Genomic DNA, 20,930 nt, shown 5'->3' on the forward strand with positions numbered 1-20,930 from the left:
ACATCAATGATGAGAGAGTTGTCATTGATCTGCAGCCTCCTGCACGCCCCCTGCTGGGGAAAGACCCCGAAACCCAGGCATGTGCTGGGACCGGGAATTGAACCTTGATCTCCTGGATCATAGGTCCATGCTCAACCGCTGAGCCACACCGGCCAGGCAAAATTACCCACTCTTATGATGTACTCAGTGAGGAAAACTATCCCATGGAGAATTAAGGTAAGACAAGAGTCAGCAAATTTCTGTCTCTGGCCATATATTTAAAATTACTAAATTTTATTCCATGTTATTAAATAGAAATTTAAATACTTTTTTAGTCTAAGAAGTTTATGTACCCATTTTTTATTATCATGTAGCAACATTTTATTCTCATTAGGGTTTTAATAAGGGCATTTTCATTGAGGTTTCCCGATTCGGGATAGGTTTTGCAGTGGGCCACAGAGGCTTTACTAGCCAGGACAATTCACGGCTGAGGCCTGGAGAACGAGGTATGGAGCTGGAGCAGACAAGGCAGAGGAATAAGTCTCTGGCCAGTGTCGCTTTAATGCACCTAATGTACCCAAGTCAGATGCAGGGAAATGAAATAATAACCTTGCTATAACTGCTAGGTTTGTGTGCAGCAAGTAAAGAAAGTGTCTTCAAAATGTAAAGACAACATGTAGAAAATTTATGAGACATTTGTGACTAGCATTAAAACATGAAAATAAAGGAAATGTTAATGCGGTCTAGGTTACTGGTATCCCAAGTTTCAAAGCTTGTTTCTTTAAGAAATCAGGAGGGTAAAAGGAGGGCAAGTCTGTGTTCTTCACTCGTAAGAAACACGCTGTTTTAAGGATGTTGGTCACGGTCAAATGGCTTGTGTGCTACTAAGACGCAAACGAATACAGAGCGAGTTCTTATCGCCAAGCACTGTATGTTTTCATTTAGATAATACACTAGCCCTATTAGATGGGTATTAACTTACCATTATATGGACAAGGAAACTGAGGTTTGGGCACATTAAGCAGCTGGTTCAGTTTATCACAACTAGTATAAAAATACTCCATATGCCAACATGGTTTGTTTTTAAATCTTGCTCTGGATTTAGCACTGATGAGCTTTACTCTAGATACTATAAGCAATACTAGGGACCATGACCAGCAAATAACAAGAATAAGCCTCCATATGGCAAGCACTGCCCTAAGCTTTTTACTTTTCGCATATATAAACCTATGTGATCTTCACAACAGTGCCAGCTGCTAATCCCCAATTAAAGATGAGGCAACTGAGAGGTTAAGTAACTTGCTCAAAGTCACACAGCTAAGAGCTGGAGTTGCTGAGATATAACCCAGGTGGCTGGATCCAGTCTGCTCATAACTTCAGGTTCCTAAGTAGAAACCTGGACCATGCTGAGCTGAAAGGGGGGGGGGCTTGGCTGCTGCTGTTCTGGCATTACCCAGCAGGAAAGTGTGAGGGATATTCATCTGCTAATTCTGTCCAAATGGTGGAAGCAGGATAGCTAAATCTCAGGAGGAATGGTGTCTCTCTGCTTATGCTTTTAGCTGTATTTGTGCATTTCCATGTCACATCGGTAGAGACAAATGCCATTTGGGGCCCACCCCACCCCAGTAGAATGACCTCATGCAAAGGGAAAGTAACTTTGCCTTCTTAAACTTTGGCTATGCTGAACTACACAGCCTTGCTCAGCCAGCAAGGGCCTGGGAGCAGCTCCCAGAGGCCCCGGGCAGTAGTTGCAGCCCAGGGCTGGGCAGACTGTGGAGGTGGCACAGCAGGTCCCTCCCATGCTTTGGCCTCCTTGGCAAGTACTGCACGTGGTATTGCAAGTCCTCCATCACATTTGGAGGCTCCCAATCTACATGGAGCTGGCAGGAGAACTTAATTCAGAGCAAATAAATAAAGACAACCTGTTACCACTTTAGAAAGGTTGCTGACTGCTGGCTGGCTGCCAGCCTTGGAGAGTCCACAGTTAAGAAGTATTTCTGACCTGATGTCTTTAGCTCTGGTCATTTCCTCCGCACTCTGGCTGGTTCTGCATTGAACTAGAAAGAGTATGAAAGACACCCATTAAAGAACCAGGCTCAGTGATTTCAAGGCTTTCAAAACTCTCCTAAGTGCCAATAATACAGTGTTGCAAAGCAGAGGGTAGACGCCATTGCCACCCACAGTGATTTCTGGGGTGCTCTATAGATATCACCTTTGTCACCTTTGTGGGCAGCATGACACCAAGGATTTAAGTTCATTAATTTATAGCATAATAGTTTTCAGCCCTTGTTTTTAAATGGTGTTTTTAATATAAATGTTGCTCACTATCAGAAATAGCTTGAAATTTTTTAAAAAGATAATCAGTAAGATAGTCTTGAGGGCATGTGATCATCGGGTGACTCTGTCTTTGTCATCTAGTTCTTAGTAGAAAAGAACAGCTGATTTAAAGTTCTTTTTTAAAGAAAATACGTTGTATGCACTTTCAATTTTTAATACCAGTTTTTTTGTTTTTATGGTGTGTTTTTTTAATTGATTTTAGAGAGAGGAAGGGAGAGAGAGACATCGATATGAGAGAGAAACATCCATTGGTTGCCTCCTGCACCTGCCCCAACTGGGGATCTAACCCGCAACCTGGGTATGTGCCCTGAACCAGGAATCGAACCCCAAACTTTCTGGTGTTTGGGATGATGCTCCAACCAATTGAGCCACACTGGCCAGGGCAATACCAGTTTTAAATCCATGCAATTTATTGAGTGCTTACAGAGATGATGGTGATGATGGTGATGACGGTGGTGAGGTCGAGTGCCACTCACTATTTACATTTGTCACACAGGTTTTGGTTGAGTTTTCAGAACAACTCAACCTTAGGCAAGTGCCTGAGAGTCAGGCAGCCTGGGTTCCCATCTCCGCACGGGAACTGGCTTACCAGACTCACCTTCCAGGCTGTGAAAACTTGTTAAGTTGTGTAATCTATCTAAGCACAGTTTCCTTGTCTTGTAAAACGAGTTTAAGAATAGTAGTTAAGGTGGTTGCTAAGAGTAAATGAGATGAAGCCCTTAAATAAATTGATGCAAATTAAGTGCTCATTAGACAGGACCTATGGCTGCTGCTGCTGCGGCTGCTCCCCCCATTCTGCACATAAGGCAACAGCCTGGAGACCAGAAACCCGGCCCTGGTTCCTGGCAAGTAAGGGGTGGACCCAGGATTGGAACCTCAGGAGTCAGGTCTCCAAAATTCTGGTGCTCCTAAGCTCTCTGCCGTCCCACAGACACTTTGGGGTGGATGTTTTTAGACCAGTGTTGGATTCCTCTAGCAGCTGACCTAAGGATCCGCCTTTGCCTCTTGAGCCTGTTACTAATAGAAGCCCTGAAGTCTTTTAACCAGCTTGGTGGTCGTTTTTAAACTTGATCCAACTGAATACGTCCTTAGTGCCTGTGAAATCCACAAGTTAGCTTAGTAATGTGGTCCAGGGTGTCCAGAGTTTTACTCTGCCCGTCGCAGGAGGTGATTCTGCTGGGGTGAAGCCGAGGTGCGCTGTCTTCATGAATGCGCCTGCCATTACAGACACGTTTCTCTCACACACAAAAACGTCCCTCTCCCCTTCTTTTTTTACACATGTACAGGTTGTGGAGTTAAGGCAGATATCTTCATTTTAACACCCCCACTTACACTCACACCCCAAAAACAGAAATGCCAAGGTTGTCTACTTGGAGAATCACAGTCATTCTCCATCTCAGTTTTTGTGCATAAACCTGGCTTCAACCCCTTCTTCCAAGGCCCTTCCAATTCTGTGTTCTTGGCAGGGCTCACTGCCCCTGGAATGAGCTTGTTAAACCTCAGATCCCTGTGTTTTCTTCACGGTGAAACCTCGACGTGTTTGTAGTTCTAATGGGGGAACTAAGGATCCAGTGTGATTGAGTGAAACATTTGACATTAATGTGCTGTCTTTAAATTCAGGGTTTCTTTGACATTCATTACTTTATTTTAAAATTATTAATGACAAATTTAGGGGATGAGTCTACCAAACCCCTCTCTTGTTTTCTGGAGAATGGTGTTGCGTTTTTATTTCCTCAAGATTCTGTGACTTACCATAAAAGTATTTGCAAGTATGCTCCCTCCCCCCAAGATGCATGTTATTTATCTGCGTATTTTATGTACTCATGCTGCCCGGTTTCCAGCCCATTTGCTTTTGTGTCTTTCATACTAGACTGCAAACTCCTTTAGACTAGAAATGTTGACCTGTTCAGTTTTGCATTCTTGTACATGACAGTCATTCAGTAGCTGCTTATTGAATTGAATCTTTGGATTTCTGAGCTTTGCTGTACCTGCTTTGTAAGGATAATTATTTTGGCAGTAGTTACATCAAATTCAGAATTGCAAAACTTTTCAGTTGTTCTCAACGTTAAAATGAATAGCTAAGCTACCAATTTGTATTTACACAATATATGTGCATATATGTGTGTGTCAGGTAGATGTGGGTAGTTTACATACATGTGTATACCTTATAAAATAGGAGGGAAGTGAGCAGTTCAGGCATTTGAAAGATGGTACAAATGCCCAGGGAGTTTTCTTTTATTGTTCTGAATAAAGGGGTTTGGGGGATGGAGACCAGGAAAGAGAATATGTGCTTTCCTGGGATTCTTTTCATATAGTTCATACACTTATGGAAAAGAGAACCATTCAGACATTCATTAGTACACTAAGAAAGAATATTTTATGTTGGATTCTTTTCAACTGGAAGAAGTAAGCTGGGTTAGCTGAAAGGAAGGAGGGGAGTTTTGAATGGGTTTGAACTCTTTCAGAATGCAGGTTGCACAAAGTTAAATAGAATTACCCACACTATTTAAAAATTATATGCCTATATTATCCTACAGCACAAGCTAGAGTTCTTTCCTGCTTGTGACCAATGTTTTGATCACACTGCCCATTATTTTGTGTTGGTTAACCCAAGGACAGTTTAGCTGCCAGCTCACCAGCCTCTTGTTTATTTGTAAAGGGTAGAACTTCACGTCTGAATGTTTTATGCTAAAAGAAGATATTTTCCTTCGACATTGTGCAAATGAAAACCATTTCCTTCTTGGTGGGGTAGGGAGCAGGCAGGCTTGGAAGGGCTGATGGCTAATCTCCCCGGCTCAAAAATTAGATATGATTATGGACGGCGCTTTTCTGAGGCAAGATAACATGTTATTTGTAACACGACCCCAGCAAAGGCTACCCAAAAAGTGTGGGGGATGTGCAGTTGGGTTGTACCAGTAAGAAAATTATGGGTTCCTGACAATTCCAAGAATACAAATTCTATCCTTAGAAGACTTCTTGTAAGAAAGTGCATGTAAGAAAGCAGTCAGGTTCATTCCGAAGAAAACCATGACATCTGTTACAAAAGTCTTATTTATATTATAATATGGTGTATGCCTCACCCTCCATTCCTAGTGGGAATGCTTCCAGCGGTCGTAGCTCACTGGTGCCCCCTGGCGGTACTCAGGCCACCTCACATTTGTGCCTTGGGGAAGACCCCTGTGGTGAGCAGGGCAAACGCAGCTTCCAGGGGTAGAAACTTAGCTTCCAGGATTCGAAGCTATTGGTGTCCTCGAGATTTCATTGAAGCTTCTTTCTCATTCTTTTGTTTATTTGTTTTAGGCCAAAGAACTGCCCACTTTAAAGGATAATGATTTCATCAATGAGGGCCAAAAGATCTATATTGATGACAACAACAAAAAGGTGTTCCTGGAGAAACTGAGAAAGGATGTTGAGGTAAGAAACATCAATGGAACAGACAGCCCCATTGCAGAGTGTCAACACTGTTGGTTTTTCAGAGCTTTGTAAGCCATCTGTCTAAATCCGAAACTGAGGCAAAAATGTATATTATACATTATCAAAATCAGATATAAACAAATTTATCTCATATGTGATATGGTTTGAAAAAGAAGTGTGCTGGTTCAGCAGCTCTCTGTAGGTGACAAACAAAAGAAAGCACCTGCTGTCTTCTGCTGATATCTCCCCACTCAGGTTCCCACGTTCTTTGCCGGTGAGGGTAGCCTGTGCTGGTGGGGGTAGCCTGTGCTGGTGGGGGTAGCCTGGGTGTAGTTAAAGCCCATTCAGACTGACTGCCCACAGCCACCAGAGTTGGGCGAGGGTTGGGGGGTAAAGACTGCATTCTGTCAAGCCAGCAGAGCATTTCAAAAACAAATGTTTAATAACCATTTGAATTTGGGGTTTTCTTCATCAAAACCACATCTCAGTGTTAGTAAAAATAGCCTTGGTCACTTAATGCTTTAATATTTTCACCAGCCTCTCTGAAACGATTGTCATTAGGCCAGTGAAGCCAGCTGTACACTTGTCAGGAATAGCACAAAGGCAGTTTGGACACCAGGGACATGGGGGATGGTTGTGAAAACTAAAATACTATGCGGAAATGGGCTGTAAGTCTATAATGGCGTTTTCTTTTTAAATATTGTTTTAAGAATTAAAAATACTATACCTTTTCCTTTCCTTCTGTTTATTGTAAAGGTATTGCAGTTGTCCTGTTGGACTTTCTTATATAATTCTTTTAGAAATATATTCAGGAAAAGTTATTTCCTTGAAATGGGTTAGGTTATAAGACAGTTACTAAGTTTTTCTGAGCTGTTACTTTTGTTCATATGTATGTGTATACACTTGTGTACTTTTTTCCTACTTTGAAATACAGTTCCCCTCATACCATACAAATTTGTTATGTAGAGGCTTTGTGGAAAGATTTTCTTTTTCATGCCATTAAACAAAAACAATTGAAATGAGTTGAGCCACAGAATGAGTGTCATGCATTAGGTCACATTCCCCACGAAGGCAGAAGCGGTGTTATAGTTTCCTGTTTCATCTTCTAACATCTCTTTCATTGCAAGACACTCAGACTGACTAAGTTAGTTTATAATTATTTTTAAGTCATAAATATTTTAATTTTAAAAATTTACACTATTTTAACCTACATGGTACCTATGCTTCTTTTAGAACCTAAATATTGGTGATTTGTATGTGTCTACTTTTTAAAACATTTTTTCTCCAGCCTTTCATTAATAAGCATTTCTTTTTCCTCAGTTGTCAGAGGTTATTATTGAAATGCATATTAGTTAAGCATTTCCTCTCTGCTTTGGGAACAACTTGATCTAATTGGTAACTAAGTACCATAGGTAGACATACACTTTTGGATTTTTATTCATTAATCAGAAAATCTTTGATCCTGAGAATAATATTGTTTTAGCAATTATGTATGATAAATAGCCCTTAGGGTTATCTGTGATCTGCCAAAAAATTTTCTTCTTTTTTTTCTGTTGGCTGTATAGCACTATATGATAGACTCCAGAAATAATGTAACTGAAGCAGTTCAGATTTACAGCTGAATTACATAAGGATCCTCTTAGTCCTTTTGTTGTCTCTAATAATGTCGTTGATTAGAGGATTTGGATAGTTTAATCCCATACATGGCTCTCACACTTAGCCGTTTTATTGAAATGGAGGCAGGGCGTAAAGCGTTCTTTCATTTTAAAAAATTCTCAGTGGTTGATAACAGTGTCTTTAGTTTTCAAATTCATGCTGAAGCATCATTAAATTTTTAAGCAGGTAATTATGGTGAAGTAGCTTGACATCTGATCTTGACAATGAGGCTAGAATTTAATCTAGCTTAGTTTTTTCATCAGTTCCATGCTTTCTAATTTAGCTGACTGCCCATTTATTTTGAGTACAGTGTTTTGGGGGCCAGGGAAAGGGTTTGTTTTTTTGTTTTTACTTAATGCTTAAAGTAAAAGATGAGTATATTACAGCTCAGTAACCTCGTTTTGTAGAAAAAAGTGAAGAATTGTCATTTGAGACTCTAGCTGCTTTTTTTCTGCACTAGAAATCCTGTTCTATTCATAGGCCATGAAAAGTACTTTAGTTCAGATAGCTTTGCACATAACTAAATTTATGTGAGCCTTTTTCTCCAAAACAAAGTGCTCTGTGGAGAGTGAAAATCACTTTTGCCTCTGACCTGCTTGTTGTCAACTCTGATCATGACGGTGAAGAGCCAGAGCTGGTCCCTCCTCCCATTGGCTCACACTGGGATCCAAATGTCACAGTGCAAAACTGCTCTCACTGTGGTATCTGGGAACGTGCCTATCACAGGGCCTCTGAATGCTCACATTTATGGTCCCACAACCTTGACAGTGGTGGGAGGGAGAGGGTAGCAGCCAACATTTATGGAGCATGGAGAGCCAAAGTCCTTCCCATGCAGTCATTATCGCTCTTCATTATAACAACTCCTTGAGGATGAATGAGGTTATTATCCCAGGTTATGGATGAAAAATCTGAGTCCAGAGACACTATATAATTCTCTCAAGGACACACAGCTACTAAATTCAGTCTGGAATTTGAGGCGGTCAGAGGCCACACTCTTAACCTGCTCTGATATAAAATGCAAATTAAAAATGTTCGTGGGCACAGCCGAGACTTCATTTTCTGATAAATGCTCCTCCAAAGGAGGATTATGATAACTCTTAACAAGTGATAAAATATAACTCTTAAATAGAGCTGGTTGGAACTTTAGTTCTATGTCACAGATGTGTAAGGGTAATTCAGTGAAGCAAATGTGTTCATAAGGTTAACAAATAAAGTGAATTTTAAATCTGTTGTGAAGGAGAGTTTATTCATGGCTCTTTGCCACATAGGTTTTTAGAAGAGTTTGTGAGAGGGCTCATAAAGATCTTGAGGTAGACACTAGCTCAAAGATGAGGCAATTATGAAGGAATCAGACTAGATGGGATATTCTGAGGGAAAAAGAGACTGATCAAAGATCTTCAGATAATTATTAAGAAATTGGGAAGGAGGAAAGGCAGGGGACCTAAAGATTTAAAAATTTTCATGCTTTGAAATCTTTACTTTTTTAAAAAATATAATTTTATTGATTGTGGAGAGAGGAAGGGAGGGGGGAGAGAGAGAGAGAAACATCAATGATGAGAGTCATTGATCGGCTGCCTCCTGCACGCCCCCTGCTGAGGATCAAGCCCACAACCCGGGCATGTGCCCTGACTGGGAATCAAACCTCGATCTCCTGGGTCACAGGTTGATGCTCAACCGCTGAGCCATGCCGGCCAGACTGAAATCTTATGTACTGTTTAAAAAAACCAGTAAATTTGAGACAAAGCATAAAGGGATGAACAGAAACTCAGCAAATACGTATTAAGTTCCTAATGTTAGTTGGAGGCAGACCCCAATAGTGGAGCCCTTGACTCCCTTCTCTCAACCTGTAACCTTCCAGTCCACAGTAGCTTTGCAGTAATCAATAGGATTTTTTTTCTAATAAGAATCTCGTATTTATTGCCACATTTCATTTCACTCTACTTCAGAAACATTTAAAATAGAGTTTGTGACCATAAGAGCTAGTGAATCAGTGGGCGTTTCCACATGTCTCTCCTGTTGGGCCACCTAACTTGTGGTTTAAACTACATACTTGATGAAAAAAGGCCTTTCACCATAATGATAACAACATGGACAATTATAATAACAGTTTCCACTGTTACATGTTTCATTGCCTCAGCTACATTATTCCTTCGTAATCCTTCCCACACCCCTGTGAGTTGAGTGGTATTGTCCATTTTATAATTAGAATAACTGAGGCTTATAGAGGTCAACTCCTCATCAAGGCACAGAGCTAGTAAGTTGAGAGAAATAAGATTTAATCACCTATCTGACTCCAAAATATATACTCTTTTTAAAAAAAATAGAATATCTGATACTGTAATTAAAGAAGAATAAATGAGTCTCCCTTCTCAGCAAAACCTATACTCCTAAGCTCTGTGCTGTTCTTGGTCTTTTCCCTTCCTGTCCGGGCTCACGGACATGAAAACTTACATAACACCTCTTTAGGCCTACAGTTGGTTTCCTTGATCTTCTCGGGAATGTCAGAACAGCTTCTTACCTAGGATGCATTTTTCATTTCACTGATGGTTTAGTGGGCAGTGCTGGGAGCTGACTTCACTTTTGAATACAATTGTTTCCTTACTGGAAGAGGAACCTAAGCAGTGGTCTGACTGGAGATGGGAGGCCCAGGAAGGAGCTCAGGACCTGCCTGAGCAGCACGGATGTAAGGGGACGGCGTGGGCCTGGAGACCACCCCACTTAGTGCAGCCGTCCAGCCCCAGTTGGCACCCCTTCCCTGTCTGACCCTTAGCAGATTAATTACAGGCAGCCCCTTACTTCTGTACATAAAGCACACTTGAAAGTGCATTTGAAAGTCAGCTGTCTGAAGGTCAAACAGTGACCCTCATGTTAAACACAGATTCTGTTCTGCAAAGATAAATTGTAAATGGTCTCCTTTTGCTTCTGATAGGTGCTGACTCTTAGAATCTCAAACAAAGGTTTTTGTTGTTGCTTTGTTCTTTGTTTTTATTTGGTTGGGGTGGTTATTTCGTGGAGAAAGGGTTTAGGAGAAATTCAGGAACGTTGAGGGTGGGGAAGAAGCAGGCACCTCATTCACTTGTTTAGTAAATACTGAGTACCTGCCAGCACTCCCAGGGGGTCAGGAACACCTTGGGGCAGACGCAGCCAGAACCCCTGCCCTCGTGGGGCCGTGTGTTTGAGAAAGACAGAAATTACTCAAGTAATCTAGCAAGATGAATGTGCAGCTGAGCCAAGTCATTAGGGAAAGTGTGCAGTGCTGTGTACGTGCCCATGCTTTGGGATGTGGCCTGGGCAGGATAGGAGAGGCTTCCTGAGCAAACCCTGCAGCTGAGATCCGAAGATTAGTGGGAGGTAACGGGTGGCAGACAAGAATAGGGTTCAAGGTGGCCCGAAAGGTGATGGGGCCAAACTAACCAGGTCCCCTGGGCCACATTAGAGTTGGTTTCTGCCCTGTGAGAAACGGGACACCATTGAAAGATCTAAAGCAGGGGCGTGGCAAGATCAAGTTTTCGTTTTGAAAAGCTGTTTCCTTTCCAGAAAGCTGGAGGGGGAGTTCAGGCAGCACCCAGTCTTCCCCACTTTTCAGGGACTTTCTAAGGGCCCAGAGGAGCAGAGATGGGAGAAGGGGACCTTTGCCCTGCCACCAGACCACCTGAGCAATATCCAGCCTGGCCAGGCCCCCGCCCACCCTGCACCCACTGCACATCCGTGAACTCTGGGGGGAGATGTTGCCACCTGGCAATCAGTATGTCTCCAGGTGTGCCTGGACCTCTGGAGGTGGGGGGCAGGCCAGAGCGAGCCCCTGATAAGGGGGTCAGGGCAGGCTCTGTGCTAGGCTAGGGAGGGGGCAATGGAGGAGACAAAGGAGGCACTGACCCTGTTCTCTAGGAGGCCAGAGGCTGAGCTCAGCCGCAGACACAGCCTCCTGGGAGCCATGGGAAAGAGATGGGGCAGACGCGAGGCCACTCCTGAGTATTCTGCCCTTTATACTTCCTGGGGGTTAGAGGACATGACCGTGTATTTCTAATGCAGTATTTCCCAATGTCTCTGTTCCCCGAACACTAAGCTCACAAGCTGTTCCGAAGGGGGAAAGCAGGTCCCATGATCACGTGGGTGTGATTTCCCTCTCAGGGACCCACAGTGCCTCCTAACCTTGGGAGCTCCTCCTCCCCAGAAACCATTGGATTTGTTTAACTCATTAGTTCCCTCCCAGTGTGTAGAGGACAAGATTTGGGGAAAGCTCCTGAATGCAGCTTCCAGAGGCAGCATAATGCAGTATAAAGAGCGTGAGTTTTGAACACAGGATCCTAAATCCACTCCTTCTTGCCTCCCTCCTGCAGGCCAGCGTGGGCCCATGGGGAGCAGAACAGGAACCGAGTCGGTGCCTGGCTGGGTGTCGGGCTCTGTGTTGGTAAAGGATTCACACGGTTTATGGTATTATTATTCTCTCGAGATGGGGCAGGTCATCCACACAGACATTTTCCTGGCCAGATGCTCCCTGAAGCCCAGCAGCTGCCAGAATGGTATGGGAGGAGGCGCAGTCTCTGACCACTCGAAAGGAAGTCTGGCCAAGGGGAGTGGAAGGCCCAAGTTGGTTTTGTGATGGGTGACTTTATGGTGGACTTCGGGGAAAGCCCTGGGAGGAGCAGTGGTTCAGAAAACTGACTTGAGGCTTGAGAATCAGCATTCTGTTGTTTGTTTTTTTAATAGAATAAGTAGCACCTTTATATTTTTTCCACAGCTTTATTAAGGTATAATCAACAAATAATATTGTAAGATATATACAGCATACAATGTGATGATTTGATATATTTATCCATTGTGAAAGGATTCCCCTCATTGAGTTAATTAAAGTAGAACATCCATCACCTCACATTTACCTTTTTTGTGTGTGAGAGAACATCTAAGACCTACCCTCTTAGCAAATTTCAGTTACACAGTACATTGTCATCAACTGTGGGTCACCACGGTATACGTTAGACCAGCAATTTTCAACCGGTGTGCTGCCAGAGTTTTTAAAACATGCAATACCTGACTGATCTGTTTTCCCTTAGATTGTCAAATTAAAAAATGACAACAGCCAACACAACAATAGCCGTCCACTGTGAATGAATCAAAATTATACCTTTTTTTTTTTTTTTTTTGTCAATTGGCAAAAAATATTTGTTGGTGTGCCACAGAATTTTAGTAATTAGTTTTTGTGTGCCAGGAGATGAAAGAGGTTGAAAATCACTGCATTAGATCCTCAGACCTTATTTATCTTATAACTGAAAGTTTGTATTCTTTTACCAACCTTTATTTCCCCCACCTCCAGCCTCTGGCAACTACTTTTCTCATCCGTTTCTGTGAGTTCCTTTTTTTTTTTGTTTTTAAGATTCCACGTATAAGTTATACCATGCAGCACTTATCCTTCTGTGATTGGCTTATTTCACAATGTAATGCCCTCAAAGTCCATCTATATAGTTACAAATGACCGGATTTTCTTATTTTTAAGGCTGAATAATATTCCATTGTATATATACCACAACTTCCCTATCCAGTCATCCATCAATGGATGTTTGGATTGTTAGGTTGTTTCCATGTCTTGGCTACTGTGAGTAATGTTGCAGTGAACATAGAAGTGCTAATAGAAAATGGTTTCAATTCATTTGGTTATATACCCAGAAATGGGATTGCTTGATCATATGGTAGTTCTATTTTTAATTTTTTGAGAATGCTTCCTATTGTTTTCCGTAGTAGCCACACCAATTTACAACCCTGCCAACAGTTCACAAGGGTTGCCTTTCCTCCATGTCCTTGCCAACAGTTATTTCTTGTCTTTTTGGTGACAGCCATTCTAGCAGGTAGGAGGTGAAATCTCACTGTGGTTTTGATTGGCATTTTCCTGATGATTACTGATGTGGAACACCTTTTCATGTACCTGTTGGCCATTCAGCGCTCTTTTTTGATAAAGTGTTTGCTTCTATTTTTAAGTATTAGGTTTCTTCTCCCTTGTTTAAAGATTTGTGATTTCTTTTTTCTGAGCTCAAAACAAATGGGGAAAATTATGCCTGACCTCAGGGGATTCATAGTGGGAAGATACAGAAGAAATAGGAGCTGAGGAAGGGGTTAGCAGGCAAGAGGAGGTTTGGGCTGGTGCCAGCTGAAGGCATTAGGAAACAGCTGGAGTGTGAGGTCCTCTCCTTGTCTTTAAGGGAGTACGGCTTCTCTTTCAGCTCAGAGACAGAGGTGCTTCCCCACAGGCTTGGGAGAAAGAAGTGGCTTTGCATGTCTCTACAAATTGATTTCATTTCGTGTTAGCCAGACTTCAAGACCTGTAATTTCATATGCTTACCCTTTGTGTAAGAAAGTTCATTTCTTAAATTCTATCAGAGTAGCCCAAGGCTCATCAGTTGCTCTGCATCAGTGAGCAAGGATGGCACCAAATCCTTCAAGAGTCAGGGTCAGACACCTTCTCGGACCACGGGCCCTGGGTCGCAGCAGAATTGGACCCTGTGCAGAGCCAGCCAGCTGGGGATTAGGGAGCACTTTAGTTCCTGCCAGCAGATGGGATACCATATTTTGCCCTCAATAATACTATCCACATTTTGACTGGTCAGTTAGTATACTGTGCTTAACATCATGTGTCTGGGTACATCTACCAAAAAAGAAAAGAAAAATCATGACATGAAAAGTCAAAAAAGAACTTGGCAGGCGGGAGTAGCCAAACCCAGAGCTGGGTCTGCCCCAGGTAACTTTCTAGCTGTGGCTGGAACAGGAAAGGACTGGAACAGGAACCTGGGCCTGTGCTGCCTGGTGGAAAGCAAACCACCTTCAGCATCTCTGGTCGCCCTGCTTCTATCAGAGGGAAACCCGAGCAGGGCAGGACTGTGTCATTCACCAGAGCGTCGACGCAGGCATTTGCTGGCTGATTGGGAATTTGGGCTTTTACTTATTTGTGATGGACAGCATAACAATCTCCTCAGCAGAGTGTGCTGAATTCAACATGCTTTCACAGACTGTCGGAGAGACTCTGCTGGAAGCGACTTGGGAGGTCCCTGGTTTTTCCCATTAGCCTCTTTAATTGTTGAGAGAAATATTCTTGTCCCTCCTTCAGTGTCTTTTCTTGCCAGTCATGCTCTCTGCTCTTTGCCATAATCCTATCTAGACGTGATAAGTACATGCCTCTCAGCTTGGCATTTCTGGGGGAATAATACCAGTGTGAGGCCCCATTTTTGCCCAGAGAAACTGCCTGGGACCTGGAGAGCACATAAAGGCCACCTGGTGGCCCCTTGGGATCCCCGCCTCTCCTCCCCCCCCCCCCTTCACTCCAGCTTCCCCCGTGTGCATTTTTCTGAGCTTGTTTTCTTTAAACCTAGGGTTTTGTTTAAGGCATAACTGACCCTGTCACCTCCCACCCTCCAGTTTCTTGCCCAGTTAAAGCTCATGGACTACAGCCTGCTAGTGGGAATCCACGACGTGGAGAGAGCCGAACAGGAGGAGGTGGAGTGTGAAGAGAATGAGGGGGAAGAGGAGGGGGAAAGCGATGGCACCCACCCCATCGGAACGCCCCCCGACAGTCCTGGAAACACACTCAACAGCTCCCCACCCTTGGCTCCAGGAGAGTTTGATCCAAACATTGATGTTTATGGAATTAAGTGCCATGAAAGTAAGCTCAGTTACTATTAACTCTTTTTACCTATGAAGTGGTTTGATTTATGCATTATTTCCTGGTAGCTGTAACCCAGTTAAAATTATGCTGCCTGGCAAGCTTTGTTCTACAGAGTCCTGACACATCGATTTGGGGACAGGATTATGTTAAAGGTAACTGTAATCTCTGGTTTTGAAAAGTGTAATGTGATGAGGTCCTTGAATTTCGTGATGTTGATATACAACACATATACACAAATTTAAATAAATATAGATAACATATATAAGAAAGGTTTTTAAGTATTTTATTGTGAACTATCTTTTAAGTGAATCTAAAGTGTCACCAATTTACCCTGAGCTAGGTGCATACATGGTCCACTCTAAACCTCACATGGACATCCTGTAGGGCAGACATCTCATCTCAGCCAGCCCTTTCCTTCCTAGAAGCGCTGAAGCTGGCCCAGGATGTGGGATGAGAACCCCTGATTTGCTGCTGTGTCTGCCCTCTGCACGCCCCACCCCCCCAATTAAGGGGTCTGCGGCCCTCTTCTCTAGAGTGGGATCCATCGTAATCCTCAAAATCTGGGAAATTATATTTGAAGGAATATTACATTCTACCATAGCTACATATACATGAGAAAAACAATATTGTAGAGAAATCATAAAAGTATGCCTTTTTTTAGTAATAGAAATTATGATTCATTATTGTTTTTTCAAAAAAATCTGATATAGCCAAGTGAGTTTGAGCTGTATTTTTATTTTGCTCACTAAAATTGTTTCTTTAACACAGAAAATTAAGCACAGTCAAATGTACTTTTCTTATTCTTTGTAATTGAAACAGCATCATATTTGTGGAAATATGTAGGAGATAGCTATTATACATGATATATGCCTTTATCCAGTTCTGATATTAGACCCAGTGAGAATTAGTAATTATCATCTAACTAGGAATTTAGAATCTAATGGTAAAAAAGGGTTAAGTAGCGTAATTGCTTCTACTTGTTTCGTAGAGTATTTTAAAAATAGAATGTTTCTTTACACCAAAGCAGGACACACTCATTGAAGAAAATGCAGATTAACAAAAAACAAAAGCACTTAATCTCACCTTTGGCCCTCCACTGTTAGTATCCTGGGGTTATGTTTTTTGTTTGTTTTACCTTTTAAACTGAGAGGGAATTGGGTACAGAGTTAAGCTGCTTAATAGGGAAACGCAGGAGCTACAGAGACTCTTTAAAAGCCTCTGCTGCCTTTGAACTTGGGCTCCTTCAGTCCCTGCCCTGCCGGACCCCTCACCCTCTGCACTCCCTCCTCCATCAGCAGCCTGTGCCTTTCCAGGTGTTGCCATTTGTGCCCCAGCTTTGCTCTTATTCCTTTACAGACTCACCTAGGAAAGAGGTGTACTTTATGGCGATTATTGACATTCTGACCCATTATGATGCAAAAAAGAAAGCTGCCCATGCTGCAAAAACTGTTAAACATGGCGTAAGTATCTCTGTTTTGTTTTCTTCTCTGCCCCTGGGCCCTTGAGTCCTCCAGGCTGCTCCTTTTCACTGTGATGCTCAAATTCCTTTGGTGATTCCTGTTCCCTGAAGGGGCCTGAGTGCAAGATTCAGAGTCAGCAAATACCCATACTAATGCTGCTCCCCTGCTGCCAGGCTTTAGGCAAGTCACTTAAACTTAGCGGTGGCTCCTCTTTTTACATACCAGGGATGTTCATAGGCACGTGCATCACCAGAATGTTATACAAATTCTTTTTTGTTTGAAAAATGTTTCAAAGATAAAAGTGCTGAAGATAGTTAAGTGTTTTAATATGAAATCTTCAGAACTGAAGCACTGTTCTCTGCTTTAGACATTTCCAAAATAGGAAGTATTATATATTTTTTCCCCATAGTGAATTGTATTTTTTCTATCACAGAAACCCAAAGTTTAATTATCTGAATTCCTTTGTTGTGCTTGCTCAGAATTATCACAATTCCAGGCCTATGTTCACTTGTTAATCCCCATGACAAGCTGAGGAGGAGTGCTGGTATACCCCTGCTTATCATTGAAGAAACTGAGGAGAGAGCCGAAGTGGTAACTTGCCAGGCTCACATCACTAGGAAGTGACAGAGGAGAGATTGCTCCCCAGGACCTAGCCCAGCGCCCTGCTCTGTGCTAGTCTCACCCTCCTATCCCACCAGTGAACCCCGTCTGCCTGGTTGAAGTTCACAAGTCGATGGTATCCATTGTGCTGTTACAGATCCACCAGGTGCACTAAATAAGCCATAGGCCTGGGTTGGAATCCCTATTTCACCTTTCCCTGTTGTGTGACCTTGAGGAAACACTTTGGAGCTTTAGTTGCCCCAACTGATAAAGGAGTCCTAATACGTTGCTGATTGGGTTTTGTCGGGGGGATACATGTGAAGTACAGGCTGAACACTGGGAAGATAACTCTGCGTTTGTTCCCATCCCATAATATACCACGTGGCCTAAAATCGTGTGCAGTTTGCAAGAACAAAACATCACTCTTAGTAAAGGAATGTTGGGTTGATCGACTTCTGAGAACCATTCTCTGCCTTCAGGGCCTGGGCTCCTCTGTGGTGATCCTGTGGCCCAGGCCAGACATGGAAATGACGCTCCCTGTTGTGCATGGGTGTCTAAAAATAGCACCTGGTGACTTAGTAAAACTCTGTTCTTCCCCTTTGCATGCAGCTCAGGAAACTCGCCAATAACTACCTTGGGTCTGCTTGCCTCTCGAAATAGGAAATCCCCCACCCAGCATTGCAAGGAACCCAGCATCGTTGCTCCAGGCTGGTCTCTGAAGGGGGGAACACTGGCACCCTGTGCCACATGCTTGAGGGAAGCCAGCCCCTGTTCCCCAGGAGACATGAAGTCAGCAGCGCTGTGTCTCTCCTGGTCAAGGTGCTAGGAAAGAGCCAGGGCAGCTGACATAGAACCTACTGTCGCTGCTGGCACCTTTGTTTTAGAGCACTCAACTGCTTACATGTCCAGAAAAGTGAACACAGTCCTTACATCATTGTCATTGGAGTTTTTCTTTAGCCAAATGTGGATGTTTGTGTCATTCTCAAGGTATCTACAAACTGCTATCACAAACACCAAAAGTATTGTCCCCATGGTTTCTGAATGTAGGCCAAACAGAGTCCACTGTTTGGCAAGAACATCCCAAACGTGGCTAGTTTGATTTTTTTTTTTTTAAGTCACAGCAATCACAGTGTATGTGATAATAGCATCTGTTGTTCCTGCCACTCTGCCTCATTTTCACACATATTCCTAAGAAGAGCCTGCATAGATTTGAAAATTATTAGCTTTATATTCAGCTGCAATCAGAAATTGCTGTAAATACTAACTAGTTAATTATATCTATATTCCTCTTCTTTAAAACTACCCAGGCTGGTGCAGAGATCTCAACCGTGAACCCAGAACAGTATTCAAAGCGCTTTTTGGACTTTATTGGCCACATCTTGACGTAACCTCCTGCACAGTCTCAGACGGACATGAGCATGGGAAGGACAGAGGTGGCTTCGTGTAGGAAAAATGAAAACCAAACTCAGTGAAGCACACCTCCTCGTTTACATCTTCAGGCCAAGATGACTGATTTGGGAGCTACTCGCTTTAACAGCTACCTGATATTTCCCAGCATCATTCTAGCTATTTCTGACTTGTGTGTGTGTGAGTGTGTATGTGTGTGTATGTGTGTGTGTGCTGTGTAAGTGTGCATCTTCAAAATTAATTAATTAATTAATGAAAACCCTTCAGCTTCAGTCAGAGTGTGTTTGGGCAACAACCTTCTGATTCCAGCTGTGGATGGATGAATGAATGAATGAATGAATGAGCATATAGGGGGGAGGGGGAAAAGGAAATGCATGTCAGACCAACCATGTTAGCATCACATGATAAACTGTGGATCAGTTTACTTTTTGGAGTTGAAATATGTGAGACAGTATTCATAATAATAATGAAGATAATAATAATGATAATAATAATGATGGTGATTAAAAGGAAAAAACTTAACCATGAATGTTACACTCCTATCACGCACGCTGACACTCCTTAATAGTTGTTCCCCAAGCCCCTGGCACTGGACAGAGGAGTGCTGGCATCTCCTGTGTGTCCTGGTTCAGGGTTCTGCCTCCCCACGGTGTCAGGACTTCTGATGTCCCAGGACAAACGCCCCTCCTCCAGCAAGAAGCTGATGCCTCTAGTGATTCTATCTGTACATTTTCACCTCAGTAAATACATCCAGGAAAACTGCTTACTTCTCTTTCCTTGCCTGGAGCTTCTTCACTGTTACACTTATGTTGCAACATAGGAATTAATGCTATAAAATAAAAATAAAGCTTACCTGAAAAGTGCATAGTTTGGGGCAATGGTATCTACATCTCCCATGGTGGGAAGGTGAGCAAAGCATTAGAACTCTGAATTCTCCTGTTTTGATTACAAATCTGAATTATAAGATGTTTATGTTTGACCATTGTTTAAGCAGTGGTATTTTGTTATGAATTATCCCTTTAACTGAAACCCTCACTATTACTGTTTACATTATTAGGAAAACAGGGATATTTTTGAATCTAAAAATTTAATGTATAGCATGTGATTTTTTGAAGTTTACATGTAAAGTCATTTTACAGTATAGGTGAAATAATGTTTGTCATATTTTGAAGTGTATACTGCTGTCATATTATGGGGTGAATGTTTTATTCAAAGTACATGGTAGGCAATCTGTTACAATTAAGGGAAAAGGGTTGTTTTGTTTCTTCCAGATGTACATTTATAAACCTAATGATTTTTTTTTTAATGCTTAACCCAGATCTGGTTCTGTAAGTTCATTGCCCTAAACTGTGCTGATTGTGTTTAATAAAGTTATAAGTTTCCAACATTGATCATGTATATACCAACTTTCCAGCATTTTCTGAAAGGCGTCAAGCTAAAACATTAGCCTTGCTTAGAATAGGTTATCAACTTATACACTGTGCTAAAGCTGTGCCTTTGAAATTCTTTGTTTAAAACATGAAATGATTTTTGTAGGCAGTTTTAGAGAAGAAGAAAAAATCCACCCTTCATTAATTACTTATAACAGCAAATACCCCCTGCCATACTGCCTCTTCCATTAACTTTACTTCAGGGCTTATCAAGATTGTAATTGCACCCAATGTATGTGGTTTTACTTCAGAAAACACAAGGTGATGGTAAATCAGTGTCTTTGGAACCCCGCAGCAGCACCATCCTGCTGTTACCTACTGACTTCACATAGATTGTTACCCTCAACAGATGATATTAACACCACTGCGACATAGCTATCCAAATCTGTATTTCATGCATTTAAATTTATTGAGACTGTGACTTGGAGCCCCCCCACTCATTCTGGAATCCAGTCACTTTCAGTGTTCTGAAGTTATACTGTAGTTTCTTTGACCCATGACTACAAAAGTGAGACCCTGAAGTAAAGATAAGGTACACATACATTATTTGAGTAACTATTTCCTTTGTGGCCAATCTGTGTATGCTTTTAGAAGTTTACAAAATGCTTTATTTTTGTCTATAACAGTCTCTGTCATTCATTTCTCTTGATAAACTATTTGAACAGAGTGAGGAAGTTTGCCTTGTATCTCTAGTGCTAACAATACACTCCAGTCGTGAGCCGGGCTTTACAAAATAAAGCACTTTGATGACTTACAATGTGGATCCTTTGTTCCTCTTTCTTGATTGTGTTTCTGTTGCAAACAAATTTTAAATACTTGATACTAAGATTATCTTTAGCTGGTCCTGGAAGAAATAAAGGTGACATTGAATCTTCTCACTAACTAGACCTTTGCCTGTAAACTTTTTTGTTAGTAAACAAGAGAAACTTCCAGGACAGAATTGACTTACTACAACATGGACAGGCATAGAAAAGAAATCTCTTCAATGACTACCCT

At 42.1% G+C, this 20,930-nt stretch overlaps 1 protein-coding gene across 1 annotated transcript in view; it reads left to right on the forward strand.

Annotated features, from left to right (window-relative positions):
• PIP4K2A (phosphatidylinositol-5-phosphate 4-kinase type 2 alpha) overlaps positions 1–20,089 on the forward strand; it is a 161,684-nt gene extending 141,595 nt beyond the window's left edge. The window contains exons 7-10 of the mRNA XM_081131705.1: positions 5,617–5,730; positions 14,791–15,034; positions 16,394–16,497; positions 18,405–20,089. Of these exons, the coding sequence (XP_080987831.1) occupies positions 5,617–5,730; positions 14,791–15,034; positions 16,394–16,497; positions 18,405–18,485 (543 nt within the window). The 3' untranslated portion in view covers positions 18,486–20,089. The remainder of the gene's footprint in view (positions 1–5,616; positions 5,731–14,790; positions 15,035–16,393; positions 16,498–18,404) is intronic.
• Positions 20,090–20,930: the final 841 nt, after the last annotated feature.

The sequence above is a fragment of the Miniopterus schreibersii genome (genome assembly GCF_964146895.1).
Source record: "Miniopterus schreibersii genome assembly, chromosome: 1".
NCBI classification, from domain to species: Eukaryota; Metazoa; Chordata; class Mammalia; order Chiroptera; family Miniopteridae; genus Miniopterus; species Miniopterus schreibersii.